The 21,048-nt window shown below is 42.9% G+C and overlaps 1 protein-coding gene across 1 annotated transcript in view; it reads right to left on the reverse strand.

Annotated features, from left to right (window-relative positions):
* Positions 1–12,855: 12,855 nt before the first annotated feature.
* Positions 12,856–21,048, reverse strand: part of LOC141165126 (regenerating islet-derived protein 4-like) — a 40,709-nt gene continuing 32,516 nt past the window's right edge. The window contains exons 4-5 of the mRNA XM_073650765.1: positions 14,638–14,752; positions 12,856–13,052 (exon numbers count right to left, since the gene is read on the reverse strand). Coding sequence (XP_073506866.1) covers positions 12,985–13,052; positions 14,638–14,752 — 183 coding nt within the window. The 3' untranslated portion in view covers positions 12,856–12,984. The remainder of the gene's footprint in view (positions 13,053–14,637; positions 14,753–21,048) is intronic.

The following is a 21,048-nucleotide window of genomic DNA, read 5'->3' on the forward strand; positions in this document are numbered from 1 at the left end:
ACAAGCATCATTAACACCCTTTAAAAAAATTATGTGGGTGTTGCCGAACAAACTGTGACCTCTGCCGCCAGCGTTTTCAGATGGTAACTTTTTTAATAGTTCCGCAACAAGGGCCTTCTGGTACTGTCCCATTTTTGTAGACCTGTCTGCCTGAGGAATAAGAGATATAAAGTTCTCCTTTTAGCGTGGGTCTAGATGTGTCAACAACCAGTAATGACTGTCACCCAAAATTTTGAGAATGCGAGGGTCATGGAAAAGGCAGTGTAGCATAAACTCGGCAATGCGTGCCAGACTGCTAACAGGCAAAACTTCTGTGTCCTCACCAAGAGGACGACTGACCATGCTCTCCTCCTCCTCCTCTCTGTCCTCAGGCCACCCACGCTGAACGTATGACAGTTGTGCAGGTAGTACCATCTAAAGCGCATGAAACTAGCTCCTGTACTTCCTCCTCCTCCTCTTCCTCATTGTCACTCAATCCACATTGGGATGAGATGAGGCTGGGCTGTGTGTAATCACCCTGTATGGTTCCTTGCTCCATTTCATTGTGCGCCACCTGCAATGCATCCTCTTTGATTGTGAGCAGAGAGCGTTTCAGAAGACAGAGAAGCGGGATGGTGACGCTAATTATGGCATCATCGCCACTCACCATCTTGGTGGAGTCCTCAAAGTTTTGGAGGATGGTACATACGTCTGACATCCATGTCCACTCCTGAGGTCTTATGTGTGGAGTCTGAACTGAATACTGACGGCCTTGTTGATGCTCGTACTCAACAACTGCCCTCTTCTGCTCACAAATTCTTCCCAACATCTGCAGTGTAGAATTCCAACATGTGGGGGCATCATACACCAGTCTGTGAGCCGGAAGCTGCAAACGCTGCTGAAACACGGCAAGGATGGCGAAAGCTGTAGGTGACTTTCTAAAATGGGCACACTGGCGACATACTGCCCGTTGCCGCTTGGCCGAGGCAGTGCTGCAATGCTTCCAGCTTCTGACTGATGTGGTGATTTTGGAGATGGAGGTGCAGGAGCTGTAGACTATGGAGGCAACCCTGATTGACCAAGGCCCGCAATCCTTGGCTTCGGGAGGGCATATTCCGTCCCAAGGTCCGACTGGGTCCCGGCTTCCACTATGTTAACCCAGTGTGCCATCTGTGAGATGTACCATCCCTGCCCACAAGCACTTGTCCACGTGTCCGAGGTTAGGTGGACTTTCCCGGTAACTGTGTTGTTGAGGGCACAGCTAATGTTTTGGGACACGTGCTTGTGTAATGCGGGGACGGCACACCGGGAGAAATAGTGGTGGCTGGGGACCGAGTACCGAGGGACGGCCGCCGCCATCAGGTTGCGGAATGCTTCCGTCTCCTAAAAAGCAACATTTTGAGCCCAAGCAGCCGCGAAATGAGGGAATTTAGTAGTGTGGCCTGTGGGGTTATAGCTGCGTATTTGCGCTTGCATTCCAAGGACTGGGGTATGGACAACTGAACGCTGCGCTGGGACAGGGACGTGGTCGTGCTTCCTGATGTTGCTACTGGAGAGTGTGCAACGACAGGTGCAGGGCAGGAGGCATCTTCGCATGCACTATGGACAAGGGATTGGCTTACATGCATAACAGCGGAAGAAGCAGTGGTGCCACCTGCAGACACTGTTCCTGGACCCTGGGGTTCGGCCCACAAAGTCGGGTGCTTTGCTGCCATGTGCCTGTGTGGTGCCCCTGCGGGTTCAGTCGCCACAGAGGTACTGCATCTCACCCAGAGGTGTGGTATCTCACTCTCAGGTAAGGATGGAGTACTGCCCGGGACCCAAACATCTGCATCCAACACTACACTACTCCAGACCAGCAGGAGGGGCAAGATTCGCTGCTCCTCTGCTGTGCCCTGTACCTGGCTGGAGTGGTGGGAACCAAGAGATGGGGAACCATGTAGTGGGTGTGAGTGGAGGAAGAATATCAGGGGAGCACTTCAGCCGGTGTATAAAAAGGGATGGAACCATCTAGAAGGGTTCCAGTCAAAGGAGAACAGTGAGTGGAGCAGGAGCTCTACAGGAGCTCTGCTCAGAAGAGCGGGCCTATTGAGAGAGGCCCAGGACAGACTGGAGAGAGGAGAGGAGCAGAAAGGAAGGCTCCAAGAAGGGAAGAGAGGATCCTAGGGGTAGGGAAGTGCTGAAGGCCACCCATACGCCCGAATCTACCAGGAGTGGAAGAATCAAGCCGCAGGGGGGACCAGCCCCTAACTAGTGAGAATTGCAACATTCAGCTAGCAACCAGAGGCTTCTGTACTTTTAGGGTGCAGTTGCCACAGCCATAATTACAGCGCCAAAAAGGTGGCCACAGAGGGTCCAGGGGACTGCAGGTCACCCGACATGATCCAAGGCTACCGGCTTGGGACACTGATTGTGAGGCGCAGGGCAGGAGGGTGAGAGCCAGCGCAGGAAGACGACTGAGAAAGGCACACAGAAAGGGGTCCGTTAAGTGCTCTTGAATTATCTGAGGGATTGCTGAACCCCTTCCTTGGTGAAAGCAGGATGACGTGGGTGGTTATAATCCGGAAAGTGTAACCTGAGGAACTAAAGAACTGTGAGTAAACCCCTGAAGACTGCACCCCACTGTCTCTGTGAATAATTGCTGCGCCATCACCTTCCTGCGCTACACAGCACCCGTCACATCTACCTTATGCAACATCTATACTGCCCTGGAGCTTAGCTCTACCTGTGGAGAGGTAAACCAACTCTGCTGCATTACCAACAGCTCCAGAGGACCTGCTCCGCAGCGGCGGCTCAAAATAGCCGCATACCACAGGTGGCGTCACGAACATTAAACATAAAAACTATAATCCCCTTTCAAAAAAACCCCTTTTTTATTGACCGCCCTGGGTCATGGACCGGGTCACCGCCACTGTGACATTTCCCCTAGAAACGACCGGCCCGGCTACCGAGTACCCCACGGCCCAGGGGGCGTGTCACCTGATCATGCTGGTGGTGGCCAGGCTGGTAGTTTTGCTACCCCTGCTTGTGCTGGCCTGGCAGGTGGTGCAAATGGCCTTTTTCGGGTTATCGGCAGAGTCTTTAAAAAAACAACCAGAGTCGGAAAGACCTAGCAGTTGTACTGGCAACTTCCGTCGTGTTGGTGTTACGGGAAACGGTTGCCCGCCTTCTGTCTGCGGCCACCACACTGCTTCTTCCTGCCTGTTGGGATGCTCTGCCTCCCTCCCCTGTGTGCTGCTGTCCTCGCTCTGCATGTCCTCCTGCCAGGTTGGGTCAGTTACTATATCATCCACCACCTCATCATCCACTTCCGCACCCTGGTCCTCCTCCTGACTTTCTGGCAATTGTGTCTCATCATCGTCCACCTCTTTTGACACTTTCCTACCGTCGCCTTCGTGTGACGGTGGCTGCTCAAATATTTGGGCATCGCTACATGCGATCTCCTCTTGCCCCGCTTCAAGTGGACCGGGTGAGAGACCCGAATCTCTAAATGGAAAAGTGTCCAAGTGTGGGATTAGTTGTCTCTGGGCACTCGGCATGGTGGGAGGAAGGAGGATCAGGGTGAGTAATATGCGGTCCAGACTCACGGCTACTGAGACTTGACCGTGTGGAAGACAGGGTGGTGGTGGCTAAGTGACTGGAAGCATTATCTGCTATCCAACCAATACCCTTTTGACACTGTTCTGTGTTCAATAGTGGTGAGCTGCGGTCTTCTATTTGTTGGGACAGGAAGGTCGAGGGACAAGATGTGGGTGTTTGTTGTGGTACAATTTCAGCTTGCCCATGGCCTCAGCCTCTGCATGCACCATCACCATCACGTCCAGTTCCCTGTCCCTTGCCACATGCCTTGCCCATTTTAAATGTAGGACAATATCTTCCATGCTCACTACAAATGACTGAATTTGGAGCGAACTTATATGTGATCCGTGTAACGGAGAAAACACGGTTTTAAAAAGCTGGCCTGTAGGTAACTATTTTGAACAGCAAACTGCTGTCAATAGCTTCACTGACACACTGAAACAAATTTTTAATGGAGACCAGAAATGGCAGTATTTTCTGAAAACGTATATGTGATCCGTGTGACGGAGAAAACACGGTTTTAAATAGCTGGCCTGTAGGTAACTATTTTGAACAGCAAACTGGTGTCAATAGCTTCACTGCCACACTGAAGCTAATTTTTAATGGAGGCCAGAAATGGCAGTATTTTCAGCGCAATTATATGTGATCCGTTTTTAAATAGCTGGATTTTTAGCGCTGTAATATGGAAAGGACCTGGCTGTATTCTGCAGTGCCAACAAGCAAATGGCGCAGAAAAACGGTGTTCCTTGGATTGCTTTTTAAGCAAATAATGAGAATTAATATCCCAAAAATAATTATTCCTGGACCCTGAGACCTGGGCCTATTTCTAGAAATATCTAACAGCAGCAGCAGACAAAACTAGAATAGAGCCTTTTCTTGTGCTATATGCACTGCAGTCTGCTATATACACTGCAGTCTGCTATATACACTGCCTGCCTGATATCTCGGCAGATGGATTAGTCCTCAGAAGGACTGTTTGTTGAGATGGATATGTGTCTCTAATATAGTTTGGTATACCTACACTAACTAGAAACAAGCGAATCTCTCCCTAGCTCAGCAGCATCTCTCCCTACACTGTCTGATTCCGGAGTGACTGTGACGAGCACAGCAGCGCCAGGTCTGATATAGACCTGATGACTTTAATCTGATTGACGCCAGGTTCGTACAGGTGCAGGGTCTCAAGCCACATCAACTATCAAGACCAATACCCATGCTCGCTATTGACTTTCCACCCTAGAGCCAGGGGCATTTTACCCAGGTCATTCGAGAGTTACATCTGCAGGTAGGGGCCATGCACTCAAAGTTAATTGATTGTTATGTGCTAGAGGGCTTGCCCTCTTCTGTCGTTCTTGGACTTCATTGGCTTATGCTGCACAATCCCGTAGTGGACTGGCAGGCTTGGGAGGTGATAAGGTGGAGCAAGTACTGTCAAGGACACTGCTTGGGCACCCAGTTAGACAAGGTTGATAATCGGCCTCTGCCAGAATATCTGTCTGACTTTGGAGATGTGTTTTAGGAACTGGAGTGTCAAGAACTCCCTCCTCATCATCCTTATGATTATGCTGTTAATTTTATTGCTGGGGCCAAATTGCTTAAAAGCAGGTTATATAATATTTCTGGTCTGTTGACGCAGGCCATGAAGGACTATATCGCAGAAATATATATATCAGACCTTCCTCTTCTCCCATTGCAGCTTTTTTTTCTTTGTTAACAAAAAAAGATGGGTGGGTTACGCCCTTGCCTAGATTTCCATGAACTAAATCAGATCACGGTCCGGGATCTATATCCTCTTTCTCTCCACCTGGACCTTTTTAACCAGATTGTTTGGGCCAAAATGGATTTCTAAACTGGACCTCAGGAGGGTATATAATCTCATCCAAATCAAGGAGGGGAATGAGTGGACAACTGCTTTTAATACACCTGAGGGACACTATGAAAACCTTGATATGCCATTTGGGTTGACTAATGCTCCCACTGTCTTTCAGCACTTTGAAAGGGACATTTTTGTCAACCAGGCAGGTAGATTTGTGGTGGTCTGTCTTGATTACATATTGATTTATTCACCTGACCTCAGGTCACATCAGGTACATGTCAGGCCGGTCTTACAGATACTTAGAGACAATAAATTATTTGTCAAACCAGAAAAAGGTATGTTTTTAGTTCAGGAGATCCCTTTTCTGGGTTATCGATCACCGATTTTCGCATAAATCCGAAGAAAGTCCAAGCGGTACTGGATTGGGATCGTCCTGAAGACTTAAAAGCTTTACAAAGGTTTTTAGGGTTCGCCAATTAGTAAAGTAAGTTCATCAAGAACTTTTCGGTAATGGCCAAACCTTTAACGGATATGACCAGGAAAGGGATGGACTTTTCCAAATGGTCCAGTCCAGCCAGTGAGGCATTTGATAGTTTAAAGAAATGTTTTGCTTCTGCACCGATTCTTATACAGCCTCACATCATTCAGCCATTCATTGTAGAGATCGACGCGTCAGAAGTGGGAGTTGGGGCTGTATTGTTGTAGGGTACACCAAGTAAATGGCGTCCATGTGCATACTATTCAAATAAATGTCGTCCTCTGAGAACAACTATGACATTGGTAATAGGGAACTCTTGGCAATAAAGTGAGCTTTTGAGGAGTGGCAACATTTTTTGGAGGGGGCGGTACATCCGGTCATGGTAATCACCGATCATAAAAATCTTTTAGATTTGGAATCTGCAGAGTGACTGACACCTACACAGGCAAGATGGCCATTGTTATTCACCAGATTATATTTTTTTGTGACGTGTAGAAAGGGGGGTAAGAGTATTAAGGCAGATGCCTTATCTCGTTGTTTTCCTGGGGGAGGAGGTAATTGTGAACCGGTTCCTATATTACAAAAAGGGGTAGTTATTACAACTATATGTTCTGATCTGGTGACAGATGTCATAGAGGCTCAGGGGGACTCTTCATCTGCCTGTCCTTCAGGTAAACTGTTTGTTCCTGTGAATCTCCGACTTAAAATTTTAAGTGAACATCATGATTCGGTCTTGGACATCCTGGTAGTAAAGCTACCACAGATCTTACTTGTCGTTTTTGGTGGTCTGGGGTGCACCAAGATGTTTGGGAGTATGTAGCTGCCTGCAGTACTTGTGCGCATTCTAAGACCCAATATACTCATCTGTCTGGGGTTGTTCAACCTTTGACGATTCCCTGTAGACCTTGAACACAGTTGTTGCTAGATTTCATTACTGATCTACCCGTATCGGCAGGTAATACTGTAATATTGGTGGTGGTGGACAGATTCAGCAAGATTTCCCATTTCATTGTGCTACTTGCTTTGCCTAATGCCAAGACCTTTGTGCAAATTTTTATCAAAGAAATTGTGAAGTTACATGGGATTCCTTCTGATATTGTTTCTGACTGAGGGGTGCAATTTATTTTCAAATTTTTGAAAGCATTCTGTGCTCATTTGGGAGTCTGTCTTTCATTTTCTTTTGCCTTTCATACACAGTCTAATGAGTAAACTGAAAGTGTGAACCAGAATCTTGAGACATATCTTAGGTGTTTTGTGTCCGAGAATCAGGAGGATTGGGTTTCTTACTTACCTCTAGCTGAGTTCGCTGTGAATAACCGTTGACATGAATCTACTGGCTAATCCCCGTTCTTCAGGCATACAGATTTCATCCTAAATTCTGCTCCTTTAATAGAAATCTTTCTTCTGAGGAGGAACGGTTTTCATCATCTATTATATCAGTATGACAAGGTGTTCTTGATAATTTGAAGAAGATGGGGTCCAAATATAAAAGTATGGCTGATTTGAGATGTTTGGTGGGTCTGGACCTGTGTTTTGGTGTGTTTGCCCTCAAAGGACATTGAATTGAAGATTCATCAGTCCCTATAAGATTATGGCCATCGTCAATCCAGTAGCGTTTCGCCTTGCTTTGCCACCCACTTTTAAGATTCATAATGTGTTTCACCGATCTCTTCTCAAAAAAATACATTGCTTCCTCTGAACCTTCTCCCCCACCACCTTCCCCAGTCATTGTTGATGGGAATCTGGGATTCCAGATAGCGAATATTATCAATTCTTGCTTGGTATGTCAGTCTCTTTAGTATCTGATATGCTAGAAGCGTTACGGTCCTGAAGAGAGAATGTGGGTACCAGCATCTGATGTTCATGCGATCAGGTTGGTCCGGTCTTGTTACGTGACACACACAGATAAACCTGGCCCTGAGGTTCCAGAGGACCCTCTTTGAAAGGGGGGGTACTGTCATGGGGATACCACGACAGAGAGGGGCCAGAAGATCACGGCATCTGGTTTCACAAACTCGTGCACTGGTTAGAACTGCTTCATCATCTTATTAAACAGTGCAGGGTTTTTCCTTGCTGGAAATGCAAGGGTTAATCTGTTCAGTTGAAGCTCCTGGAGCTTTCCTCCTGGCTTGTTTCAGCTGTTTAGTGTTGGCTATTCCCCTCTTCTATATGTGCTCCCCACTGGCACTTGTGAATTGCCAACTTTGGTTCTCACTGCTTGGTTAGAAGTTGGAGGTGAAGTTCTTGTTTGGAGTAGGCGTTTAGAGATTTGTTCAGAAGATTGTTGCATGGACTTTGTTTGTGTTTACAGTTGAAACCAGAAGTTTACATACACTATATAAAAGTCACACATGCATGTTTTTCTGAATATCTGACATGAAATCAGAATAAACTTTTCATCATAATTTTTAAGATTTGCCAAATGCCAGAATAATGAGAGAGAGAATGTTTTAAGGCATTTTTATTACTTACTGCAAAGTGAAACATTTACATACATTTCATTAGTATTTGGTACCATTGCCCTTAAACTGAATGACTTGGGTCAAATGTTTGGGATATCCTTCCACAAGCTTCTCACAATAGTTGGTCGGAATTTGGGCCCATTCCTCCTGACAAAACTGGTGTAACTGATCCAGGTTTGTAGGTCACCTTGATTGCACCTGCTTTTTCAGCTTTGCACATACATTTTCAATAGGATTGAGATCAGGGCTTTGTGATGGCCACTCCAAAACATTGACTTTGTAATCCTTAAGCCACTTTGTTACCATTTTGGCGGTATGCTTCGGGTCATTGTCCATTTGGAAGACCCATTTCCGCCCCAGCTTTAACTTCCTGGCTGATGTCTTGAGATGTTGCTTCAGTATTGCCACATAATCTTCTTTTCTCATGATGCCATCTATTTTGTGAAGTGCACCAATCCCTCCTGCAGCAAAACAACCCCACAACATGATGCTGCCACCCCCTTGTTTCACAGTTGGGATAGTGTTTTTAGGCTTCCAAGCTTCTCCCTTTTTCCTCCAAACGTAACGATGGTCATTATGCCCAAAAAGTTCAATTTTAGTTACAACAGACCACAGGACATGTCTCCAAAAATTAAGGTCTTTGTTCCTGTGTGCATTTGCAAACATTAATCTGGCTTTTTTATGCTTCTTTTGGAATAATGGCTTCTTCCTGGCAGAGTGGCTTTTCAGCCCATGTTGATACAGTACTCGTTTCACTGTGGATATTCCCGAGTGGTATGATGGCTGGACATCCCATCTTGTTTATACTTGTGTATAATTGTTTGTACAGATGAATGAGAACCCCTTCAGGTATCTAGAAATTGTACCCAAGGATGAGCCAGACTTGTGCAAGTCCACAATTCTCTTTCTGATATCTTGGCTGATTTTTTTAGACTTTCCCATGATGCTACACGAAGAAGCAGTGTGTTTCAGGTGTGCATTAAAATACATCCACAGGTATGTCTCTAATTAACTCAGATGTTGCCAAAAAAAACTATCGGAAGCTTCCAAACAGATGACATCATCATATGAGCAGTCAAGAATTTTTTAAAGGCATAGTAATCTTAGTGTATCTAAACTTTTGAATTTGCAGTAAGTAATAAAACCGCCTTAAAACATTCTCTCTCTCTGATTATTCTGGCATTTGGCAAATATTAAAAATTATGGTAATCCTAATTAACCTAAAACAGGAAAGGTTTATTCTGATTTCATGTCAGATATTGAGAAAAACATGCATATATGTCTTTTTATATAGTGTATGTAAACTTCTGGTTTCAACTGTACATCCTCATCCTCTCCCATTTGGTTTCTCCTTCCTATAAATCCCCTGTGTTACATTCTGTTGTTTGGTGAATGTATGATTGTTATTTTCATTTATCCTTATCTTCCCTTGTTTTTTTTAGTTAGTGTAATCCTTTACATTTCGTCCTCCCACTTCCCTGGGTGGGGGAGGGGACAGATAAGGGTTTATATAGGAGCATAGCAAGGCACATGAACCCGGCATCTCCACCTTCAGGAGTAACCCGGGAACAGGGATAACCTATGGCACTCCTAGTTTGAGGGATTGAGTAGGCACCGGCAGTTCCTAGTCACTCTATGACACAATTGCACAGGACTTTTATTCCGGAATTTCAATGCAAGGCAAACAGCTGCAGGGTTGTGGCCCCCTCCTTCTCCCTTTCTGTCCTACCTAGGATTTTAGTCCATCTGGCTCATACAAGGACAGCAGGAGGAGCTTCTACCCTTTGCTCACAACCAACCAGGTGGGAATCCTTCATCTGTTTTTTTACGTACTCTACAAACCAACCACAAACCAAAACAGGATTGTGGAATTAAAAACAACACAAAAGCAAACAACAATGATCGACTCCCTGGGAAAACGGTGTAATTTACTCACTCATCAAATCTCTTTTTATACAGGATAACTGAATTGACTTAGTATACTACTCACTCGGACTCGACTCAGAAAGCATCAGCGGGAAGGTACAGATAAATTGTTTGAAAAAGTTTCCTACTTTTCTGTTTATAAGTGACCGCTTTATCTGTACATTCCAGGAGACATCAATCAAAATAGTCTGGATGGAAGTAGTTGTTGTCCGGTCCTTTCGGGCGCCAAATTTACTGTGGGTGCAACGGGCCCACCAGAGTTGATGGGCAAGGCCGGATTAGAGGTGCTGTGATGAACGAGCTCGGAGAATCAATAGACCGCAAACACACATAGGGTCCAACAAAAGATTCCACTTTAATGAAATGTGGACATGGTTTATATACGCGCAAAACGCGTGTTGGGGCTGCTGGCAGTGCTGGTCCACACAGGTTCAAGATGGGTAAGGTGGTCTCCCTTAATTATAATTGTCTCTTTCTCGATTAGACCTTGTAGCACATTATGTATGTGCTAACTATATGATTCTTATGATCAGTAGTAATAACTAATATTTATGAGTTACATATTTGGCAGATGTGTTTGATCTATATTGTATGTTGTCTCAGATTCCATGCACTTGACCTTATAATTTGTTCTATAGTCATCTTAGATGCGGGAGTTACATAGAGAGTTGATACAATCTGATGATTTGTTAGCATCCTAGCCTGTTTTGTTATGTGTGGATAGAGTAACGCTAGCTTTATAGATAATCTCTTCATTTATCTATATCACACCACCCTCGCTTGTCATATTACAGTGGGCTAGCAGCCATAAATATCCATGTCTTCACTTTTTCTGACTTTTTTATCATGATGTAATGTATTCTGCCTGTTTTTTGCACTTTGAATAAATTTTGGTAATTTTAATGTCAGTGGACTATGACTCAGTGTCTCTTGTAGGAATTATATGCTGGGGAGTGTCCAAGTGGATTACCCACTATAGCCTTTATTTTGGGCATTTGGCTTTAAACATATGAACTAATATATAATGTATGTGTTTCGAATGATATTGACTTTAGAGTTTATAAACACCCCTGACAGATAGGGCTTTATGCCAAGAAGCAAACAACTGTTTTGTGAGGTTTTGAGATAGATGTGTCTAGGTGTCTGATTTGATTCAGTTTCTCAGGCACTTGGAATGTGTAGGAGGGGTTTCTGTGTAGAGGTGCTATGTGATTTAGAGCATAAAATGGGGACTGACAAGACAAAATAGATCCTGATTTCCCATTTCCCACCACTGCCATTGGTGAACGACAGGTTCTCTGCCTAATGTAATAAGAAACAAGTTCTGCAGATCTACTAGTCTTATTCATGCTGATGAAATTTGCTTTCCTTTTATTTATTTTTATATATTTTTTAAAATTAAAGGGTTATTCTGATCTTAGCAAGCTGATTTCTGGAGAACCACCATTGTATTCAGGTATCTCAACACAAGAGAAATACTCTCAAATGCAATTTTATACAATGTGTCCCTCTCGCTTCCATTTAGTTCATCCTTTAGCTTTAAAGATTTAAAACTCATATTGGAAAGCAGATAAGCAAATGTGAAATACAAGTGCATTTGGTTGGAAAACATTTTGCTACATTTCTAGACAATGTATTCGATATGTTTAATTTAGGCTGAGTGCCCACGATGCGGATTTAATGCGTTTCCGCGGCGGTAGTTCCGCGGCGGAAACGCATTAAAATCGCTTGTTAAGATGTCTGCCATGTTTCCCAAAGATAATCTGCATGTGCTGTGCACATGTTGCCAAAATTTCTGCTGCCGATTATCATTGCGGAAAAATCCGCAGCACAACCATTTATTGTGCGATTTTGCGGCAAAATTTCCGCCATTGACTTGCATTGAACCGCATAATATCAGGCATAACTCTCCTCCCACCCAGGTACCATGGTACCCTCAAGTTAAAAAATAATTATAAAGTTAAAGATAACAAAAAATATTTATACTCACCTTTCCGGCGGCCCCCCGGTCTCCCGGCGGCATCCTCTCTCCTCGGCAGCCCGCGGTGTTCTGGCAGGACCTGCTGTGACGTCATTTATTCAGCTGATGGTCACGCGACCACTGACGTCAGCGGTCAGGTGATGATCGCGTGACCATCAGCTGACTAAATGACGTCACCACAGGTCCTGCCAGTACACCTTGGGCTTCCGAGGAGCGAGGATCGTAACCGGGAGGAGCCGGGAGAAATTTTTTTTTTTTTTTTTACTGTAGGTGCAGCATTTTAAGCAGAAATCACAGTCACACAATATAAATCCATGCCAGTTGCATGGATTTATATTGTGTGACCAACTTGTCAAGCCCTTTTCCAAGTGATGCTCAAAATCGCTTGGAAAAGCGCTTGAAAAAAAGCTTGCATAAACGCATGTAAAAACGCTTAAAAAATGCTTCTCCCTGGCAGAAAAAATGCATGTAAAATCTGCATGCGTTTTTTTTTGCGAGGGAGAGGAAAAAACGCTCAGGAAATTTCTGCTTAAAATCTGCATCGTGGGCACATACCCTTAGCCCTATTCATGTGGCAGAAACATAAGGTAATCATTATTTTGTTGCTTAGGCTGTTAATCACACTTGTCGAGAAACGTAATATCATTTATGTTTATTAAGAGTAACAAGCAGCATATACATCACATATATAGTCCATATTTACACACATGGGAAAGTGATGATCATCACATTTTTATTAGAGCAAAGAAAACCTTATAAATCGACATCAAGGTTTGAATTTACAGACGTAGTTCCTGAGTCCTCCGCATCCAACATCGTTCCATTTCTTATATTCTAAAGAGAGAAAAGAATGTCACAAATGATAATCTCTTTACACACAATGTCTTATGCTTGGGATAAATATTAAAATGGAGAGTCATGAGTGGTTGATACCTTTTAATGGCTAACTGAAAACATATTAACAAATAGCAGTGTGGCACCCCAGGAGTTCGGTTGCCACAGTGGCATTGCCTCCCTCACAAGGGGGTGATGCCATGCCTGGAAGCAAGGAGGGGTCCCTTAATCAGGTTTTGCTAGCATGCAACACTTTCCTAGCTCCAGACCAGCAAGGGGAGCTCCTCCCTTTAGCAACTGGGATCTGGAGGCAAGGTTAGTTAGTGTGAGGAGAGCGGAGAGGAGTTGAAGTCAGGAGAGTGAAGAGGAAAGACCTGGGGAGTGGAGCTGCAGGGCAGTTCACCCCAGAGGGAAGCGCAGAAGAACCGGACACTGGAGTCCGAGGTTGTGGGGCACTGAAGGCCCAGCAGCAGAAACTGGAGGGCAGGAGACTACAGGTCTCCTGGCCCCATCAGACGCCTGGAGGCTCAGCAGCACATAGGGTCCAGCACCGCCACGTGGGAGCGACACTCCAGGAGGGCCCGAGCTGCCTGCCATATGGGTGAGCACAAAGACGTTTTACTCAGGGACGAGGGCCACAGCACAGCTATAAGCAGCAGGGCCAAACAGATTAGCGCAAAGGGAAGGCCTCCAACTTCACCTTGCGAGGTGGATTCCCAACTTGCTTCCAGGCCGCCCGGACCTCTACTACCAGCTAGTACTCGTGCCCCGGTCTGCCTAACCACCACAAGTAAAGATAAGAGGAAACCGCCTTTAAGTTGTGGACTGATTATTAACTGCGCCATCCCCTGCACTACACTGCACAGCAGCATCTATAAAATCACCACTTCCTGCCCTGGAGCTAAGCTCTGCCTGTGGAGAGCTGAACCAACTCTGCTGCGTCATCATCAGCTCCAGAGGTTCTGCACCGCAGAGGCGGCTCCATATAGCCGCATACCACAGGTGGTACCCCACGGCCCAGGGGGCGCGTCAGCCGCTTTCCAGAGTGATCAGATCTCTGAGCTTGCTACTTCTTACTTCTTTTGAGTTAGCCATTAAAAGGTATCAACCATTGAGGATTCTCAATATTTAATATTTTCTATCTATTGCCTAACACGGTGCAACAATATATTTTTTATACTTGGAATGTAATAGAGCAACTGTGTGGACTGACATTGAGTAAAGGAAAGATAACTAATGTAAGTTTAAGTGGCAGGCTTTCCATGTTTTATGCCTTCATACTGTTTTCCTGGTTGTTAAAGGGGTTATCAATAGGGTATTTGATAAATGTATGATTGCTGGGGGTCTGACAGCTGGGCTCACCCACCAATCACAGTAATGGGGTTCCATAGTTCCTTGTGTGAATGGAGCGGTAGTGCACATACTGTACATGACGAGAACATGAAATATATTTCCAAGTTACAAGAAATCACTGTTGGAAAGCTTTTGCTAAAATTGTTGTTACCTTTATGATAAATCCCCTTTCAATGAAATAAATTACCTTTTAATTTCAATAAGTAACATTTTGATTTCAATATTCACTCACTTGATCCACTGACTAGCGCAACACAAAATTCTTTCCCTTTGGCATTATCTGGAACACCATTTTTCCAGGCATGGTAATTGAACATGGATCCATCTGTCCATTTCCAGCGGCCGTTCTGCAAATTAAATCATTACAATTAGATATGGTGAAGGTAACTTACCATTTCTGATAATTCGAGGTGGCTTCCACAAAGACTTTATACTTATAAGGGACCTGTCACCTGCAGAAACAATATTTCCCTGCAAATATAGTGGTAATATGCAGGTAAGTATAGTTTAAATTGTGTGTAACCGGCTTATTGGAGCAGCAGGTACAGGGAGAAAATTAACTTATATTCTCCCTATAGCCACTTGCTTTCAGACTATGGGGGTGGAGAAGGAAGCTGGTTTAGTCACTGCTCCCTACACAAAGAGCGCACTGCAATGACTCTCCCTACACTCTGATTGACAGCCTGCTCTGCACACATGCTACATACACACATGCTGCAGAGCAGGCAGTCAATCATAGTGTTAGGGAGTGATTACAGCACACTTAAAGTTTAGTGAGCAGTGAATGTAGTTATTCAAGTTAAATAGAGTCCGATTAGAACTGGACAATACACACATAGGTGGTCACCACCAAATATGTAACTATTAGAAAATAGGAAGGGAACAAAGGAGAAAAAGAATGTGAATAAAATGTAACTTTTAATGTTGCGACTAAAAATATTGATAAAATAGATGATCATACATCCAAAGGGGAAATATATTGGGCCACTGCTGTAATAGATTGTGAACAGCTATGACCCACAATATCCTGGTTTCAATATAGCAGCACCAATATAGAGTATTCCACAACCAATGTCCCCACAATTAAATGGTTGGGTATTTTCAAAATCTCCTATCTAGGGATCCATCCATCCCTGTCGTTGCCTATCAAAATTTATTAAATGTGTCTGATGATGGAAATCATCCTCAATATAAATGGTAGCTGATGTAAAGCCCACCATCCATAGACCTCATATTTTATTGTGTGTTAAATCTGTAGGACTGATATACTTATGTCTATGATGGATGAAAAGACAATAGATATATCGTTATCCACAATCGCTATTGTGACAATGCAATCCTATAGTGAGGAAATTTGTTGCATGCCACAGAAGTGTCAGTAATAAAAACTGACACCCCACGATCGAGTGAATGAGCCACCAGCGCTTGTGTAGGTATCTCGCCGATACATGTCAGAATACAGCGCAAGAGTCAGAGCGGTCTCCCACACTAGACTTCCAGACTGATCATGTGCAGGTGGTGTGCACGCTGTCAGTGCTGTTGAATGGACTCAAATCACAGGAGCACCGCAGCAAGCTGTTTGCTGCATATTGCTCAGTTATATCATGAGGCACTTGAAAAACAAAACCGGCACAAGGCAGGACCAGGGATTGGCATTAGGGTCCCTAGTGTGCTGATACAAACAACATTAACAGGACATCGTCCCTGACGCGCGTTTCACCGGGGTTACCGGCTTTTTCTAAGGGCGAAATCGACCGCCTCCTCAGGATTCTTATACACCCTGTCAAAATTGACAGGTATGGCAGCCAATCAAATTGTAGATATGCAAATATTAATGAAATAATAGAATTAAGTGATATCAAGTTGTGTAAAATAACAAAAATCACAAAATCAATAGATGGATCCCAAATATCATCCCAATCATATCAGTACATAAGTAATCCTAAAGTAATCAAACCCAAGGAGACATGTACATTAATAATTCTAGTTGTGACAGTCTTATGATATATATAGACCTGTTAGTGCTAGATAGATATACCTCAATAATTCCAATTGATCAATATTCTGATACAAAAAAAAATATATCCAATTGATCAATGTTCTAATACAAAGAAAATATATCCCAAAAAATTGGAGGTACATAATATGTACCCCCCACAGAGATAAAAATAAGCCGGAATTAATATTTAACCATAGTGTTCTATTCTAAACACCAATGGATTAAATGCCCACATATACTGTAAAAAGCAAACCAGTCCAAATGTAATGTTTAATATACAGAGGGATATAATCAAAATTCTTATCAGAATTATTGTGGCTAGTGTACATAAGCTTATTATTACTCTATGGACATTTCACATTAGTTCCAACTAATCGTTGTTCTCATAAATGGAAGAAATATCTCAAATTATTGGAGACATATAATCCCCACAAACTACAAATGAGCCAGAATTAATATTTATCCATAGTATCCTATTCCAGACATTGATGAGTTCAATGCCCACATGCTTCACTGTGAGAGATAAAATAGACCACATATTCATTTACTATAAGGAAGAGTATACTCTAGAGATCTCATCAAGGTTTTTGGACCAAAAAGTTTGCACCAAAGAGAGATATGAGATTTCAAAGCTATGAAAGAAAATATATTATAAGAAGCAATCAAAGTTAAAATTCCCATTCAATCCATAAGGATTGACCGTGTTTAGCCTGAATATCCATTGGCTTTCCTTCTTCAGGAGAGCTGAGTCCAAATCTCCACCTCTAATATCCAATTTGTGCTGAAAGATAGCCCACCCTTTAAGTTCTTTCCATCGCAGATCGTGTTTGTACTTAAAATGCTTGGCGATGGGAGTGGGAACAAAAGTTTTTTGTTGTTCTTGACTTGTTTGTTCATCTTTATCAAAATTAATGATTCTCCTAATATGCTCCCTGACACACGTTTTCAAGTCTCTGGTAGTCTTCCCTACATACCTTAGTCCACAAGTGCACTCCAAGCAATATATCACTCCAGTAGACGAACAATTAAGGTGTTGGTGTAAAATGAAATTTTTTCCAGAGGCATCAAGCCCAAGTCTACTAATATGCCCGCATTACAAACTTGTCCTGCCGTGAAGGTTTTTTTGGATTTGGTCACGAAGAATATCTTAGCCTTACCAGATGGGGATTTTAGATCAAGTCCAGACTTTGAGGATAGACGAATAATTGATGAACTTAAACCAATGGAGGACGTTGTCTTCAAGTCCAGTGACAAAGGCGGCAATATTGTTATCTGGCCGCAGGATAAATATATCCAGGAGGCCAAGAGACAACTTACCAACAAGGAATGCTATAAGTCTCTCTGGAGTGACCCCACTAACCAATTTTTGGAAGAGTACACTAATCTTATAACCCAGGGATGGGAAAGTGGAGCAATTACTAAACGTAAGAGGGAGTTCCTGGGGGTTAAGAGCCAGAAGATAGCAACATTCTGTATGCTACCCAAGGTCCATAAGGACCTTGGGAACCCACCAGGGAGACCCATTGTCTCTGGTATAGGTAACCTGACTGAAAAAGCTAATCAGTGGATTGATCAGGAATTAAGAGGATATGTGTATGATCTTCCCTCCTATACCAGGGACACCATGCAGGTTCTGCAAGAGTTGGAAGGCAACAAACTTGATCAGCAAGAACTACTTGCAACATGTGATGTTGAAAGCCTATACACATGTATAGACCAGGACATGGGCTGCAAGGCTGTGAATTTCTTCCTATCCAAAAATCAGGATTTCAATCCAACAAGTAAGGACTTTCTTCTTGGCCTTCTCAAGTTTATCTTGAAAAGAAACTATTTTGTTTTTGATGGGCGTTTCTACCTTCAGACGCGGGGGACCGCGATGGGGGCGGCGGTCGCACCCACATTTGCAAATCTCTATCTAGGATGGTGGGAAGAGGAATTTGTTTTTGCAGAGGATATGTCCATCTATGTAGATCAGATTGTAACGTGGAAACGCTACATAGATGATATTCTGATCATCTGGAGGGGCTCAGGAGATACCCTGACCAACTTTATTGAAATCCTCAATAACAACCAGCTTAATCTGAAGCTCACACTCTTCTTCCATAGGGATTATGTTCTATTTTTAGACATCATGATCCATAGAGATGCAGATGATATGATCCAGACGGATCTGTATAGGAAGAAAACGGACACAAATAGTATTTTGGATGCTAAGAGTGCACATGCATCAGCAACTATCAGAGACATCCCCAAGGGGGAATTCTTGAGGCTATGCCGCAACTGCTCTACTTTTGAAGGATTTAAACTGAGAGCTGAAGAACTACAGGAAAGACTGCTTGAAAGAAACTACTCAAAGAAAATAATTAAAAAGGCATATAATATCGCCTTGAGGACAGAGAGAAAGGATCTTCTGATTCCAAAAAAGCGAAATGAACATTAGAATGACAATGCGAGATTCATAACTGAATATCACAAGGATTGGCAGATAATGATGAATATCCTCAACAAACATTGGGGGGTTCTGAGGTCTGACTGTGATCTTAATCAATGTCTTACACCCAGGGCATCTGTAGGATACCGTAAAACTACTTTCATCTCCAGCCTTCTAGTCTCAAGCCATTTGAAGCGCAACAATAAAGCCATGAACGTAAGAGATCCAGGCTTTTTTCCTTTTAAGATGTGCAAGGCTTGTCAAATTTTGATTCCCATCAAATCCTTTAAAGATGCCTCTGGAAAAAATGTAATTTTACACCAACACCTTAATTGTTCGTCTACTGGAGTGATATATTGCTTGGAGTGCACTTGTGGACTAAGGTATGTGGGGAAGACTACCAGAGACTTGAAAAGGCGTGTCAGGGAGTATATTAGGAGCATCATTAATTTTGATAAAGTTGAACATACAAGTCAAGAACAACAAAAAAATTTTTGTTCCCACTCCCATTGCCAAGCATTTTAAGCACAAACACGATCTGCGATGGAAAGAACTTAAAGGGTGGGCTATCTTTCAGCAAAAAGTGGATATTAGAGGTGGAGATTTGGACTCAGCTCTCCTGAAGAAGGAAAGCCAATGGATATTCAGGCTAAACACGGACAATCCTTATGGATTGAATGGGAATTTTAACTTTGATTGCTTCTTATAATATATTTTCTTTCATAGCTTTGAAATCTCATATCTCTCTTTGGTGCAAACTTTTTGGTCCAAAAACCTTGATGAGATCTCTAGAGTATACTCTTCCTTATAGTAAATGAATACGAGGTCTATTTTATCTCTCACAGTGAAGCATGTGGGCATTGAACTCATCAATGTCTGGAATAGGATACTATGGATAAATATTAATTCTGGCTCAATTGTAGTTTGTGGGGATTATATGACTCCATTAATTTGAGATATTTCTTCCCTTTATGAGAACAATTATTAGTTGGAACTAATGTGAAATGTCCATAGAGTAATAATAAGCTTATGTACACTAGCCACAATAATTCTGATAAGAATTTTGATTATATCCTTTTGTATATTAAACATTACATTTGGTCTGGTTTGCTTTTTACAGTATATGTGGGCATTTAATCCATTGGTGTTTAGAACAGAACACCATGGTTAAATATTAATTCCGGTTTATTTTTATCTCTGTGGGGGGGTACATATTATATTTTCTTTGTATTAGAACATTGATCAGTTGGATATATTTTTTTCTGTATCAGAATATTGATCAATTGGAATTATTGAGGTATATCTATCTAGTACTAATAGGTCTATATATATCATAAGACTGTCACAACTAGAATTATTAATGTACATGTCTCCTTGGGTTTGATTACTTTAGGATTACTTACGTACTGATATGATTGGGATGATATTTGGGATCCATCTATTGATTTTGTGATTTTTGTTATTTTACACAACTATTTGATATCACTTAATTCTATTATTTCATTAACGTTTGCATATCTACAATTTGATTGGCTGCCATACCTGTCAATCTTGACAGGGTGTATAAGAATCTTGAGGAGGCGGTCGATTTCGCCCTTAGAAAAAGCTGGTAACCCCGGCGAAATGCGCGTCAGGGACGATGTCCTGTTAATGTTGTATGTATCAGCACACTAGGGACCCTAATGCCAATCCCTGGTCCTGCCTTGTGCCGGTTTTTGTTTTTCAAGTGCCTCATGATATAACTGAGCAATATGCAGCAAACAGCTTGCTGCGGTGCTCCTGTGATTTGAGTCCATTCAACAGCACTGACCGCGTGCGCACCACCTGCACATGATCAGTCTGGAAGTCTAGTGTGGGAGACCGCTCTGACTCTTGCGCTGTATTCTGACATGTATCGGCGAGATACCTACACAAGCGCTGGTGGCTCATTCACTCGATCGTGGGGTGTCAGTTTTTATTACTGACACTTCTGTGGCATGCAACAAATTTCCTCACTATAGGATTGCATTGTCACAATAGCGATTGTGGATAACGATATATCTATTGTCTTTTCATCCATCATAGACATAAGTATATCAGTCCTACAGATTTGACACACAATAAAATATGAGGTCTATGGATGGTGGGCTTTACATCAGCTACCATTTATATTGAGGATGATTTCCATCACGCAGCACATTTAATAAATTTTGATAGGCAACGACAGGGATGGA

Source organism: Phyllobates terribilis, unplaced genomic scaffold (assembly GCF_046119375.1).
Source record: "Phyllobates terribilis strain yellow unplaced genomic scaffold, ASM4611937v1 Scaffold_11__3_contigs__length_659146591, whole genome shotgun sequence".
In the NCBI taxonomy this organism is placed as follows: domain Eukaryota; kingdom Metazoa; phylum Chordata; class Amphibia; order Anura; family Dendrobatidae; genus Phyllobates; species Phyllobates terribilis.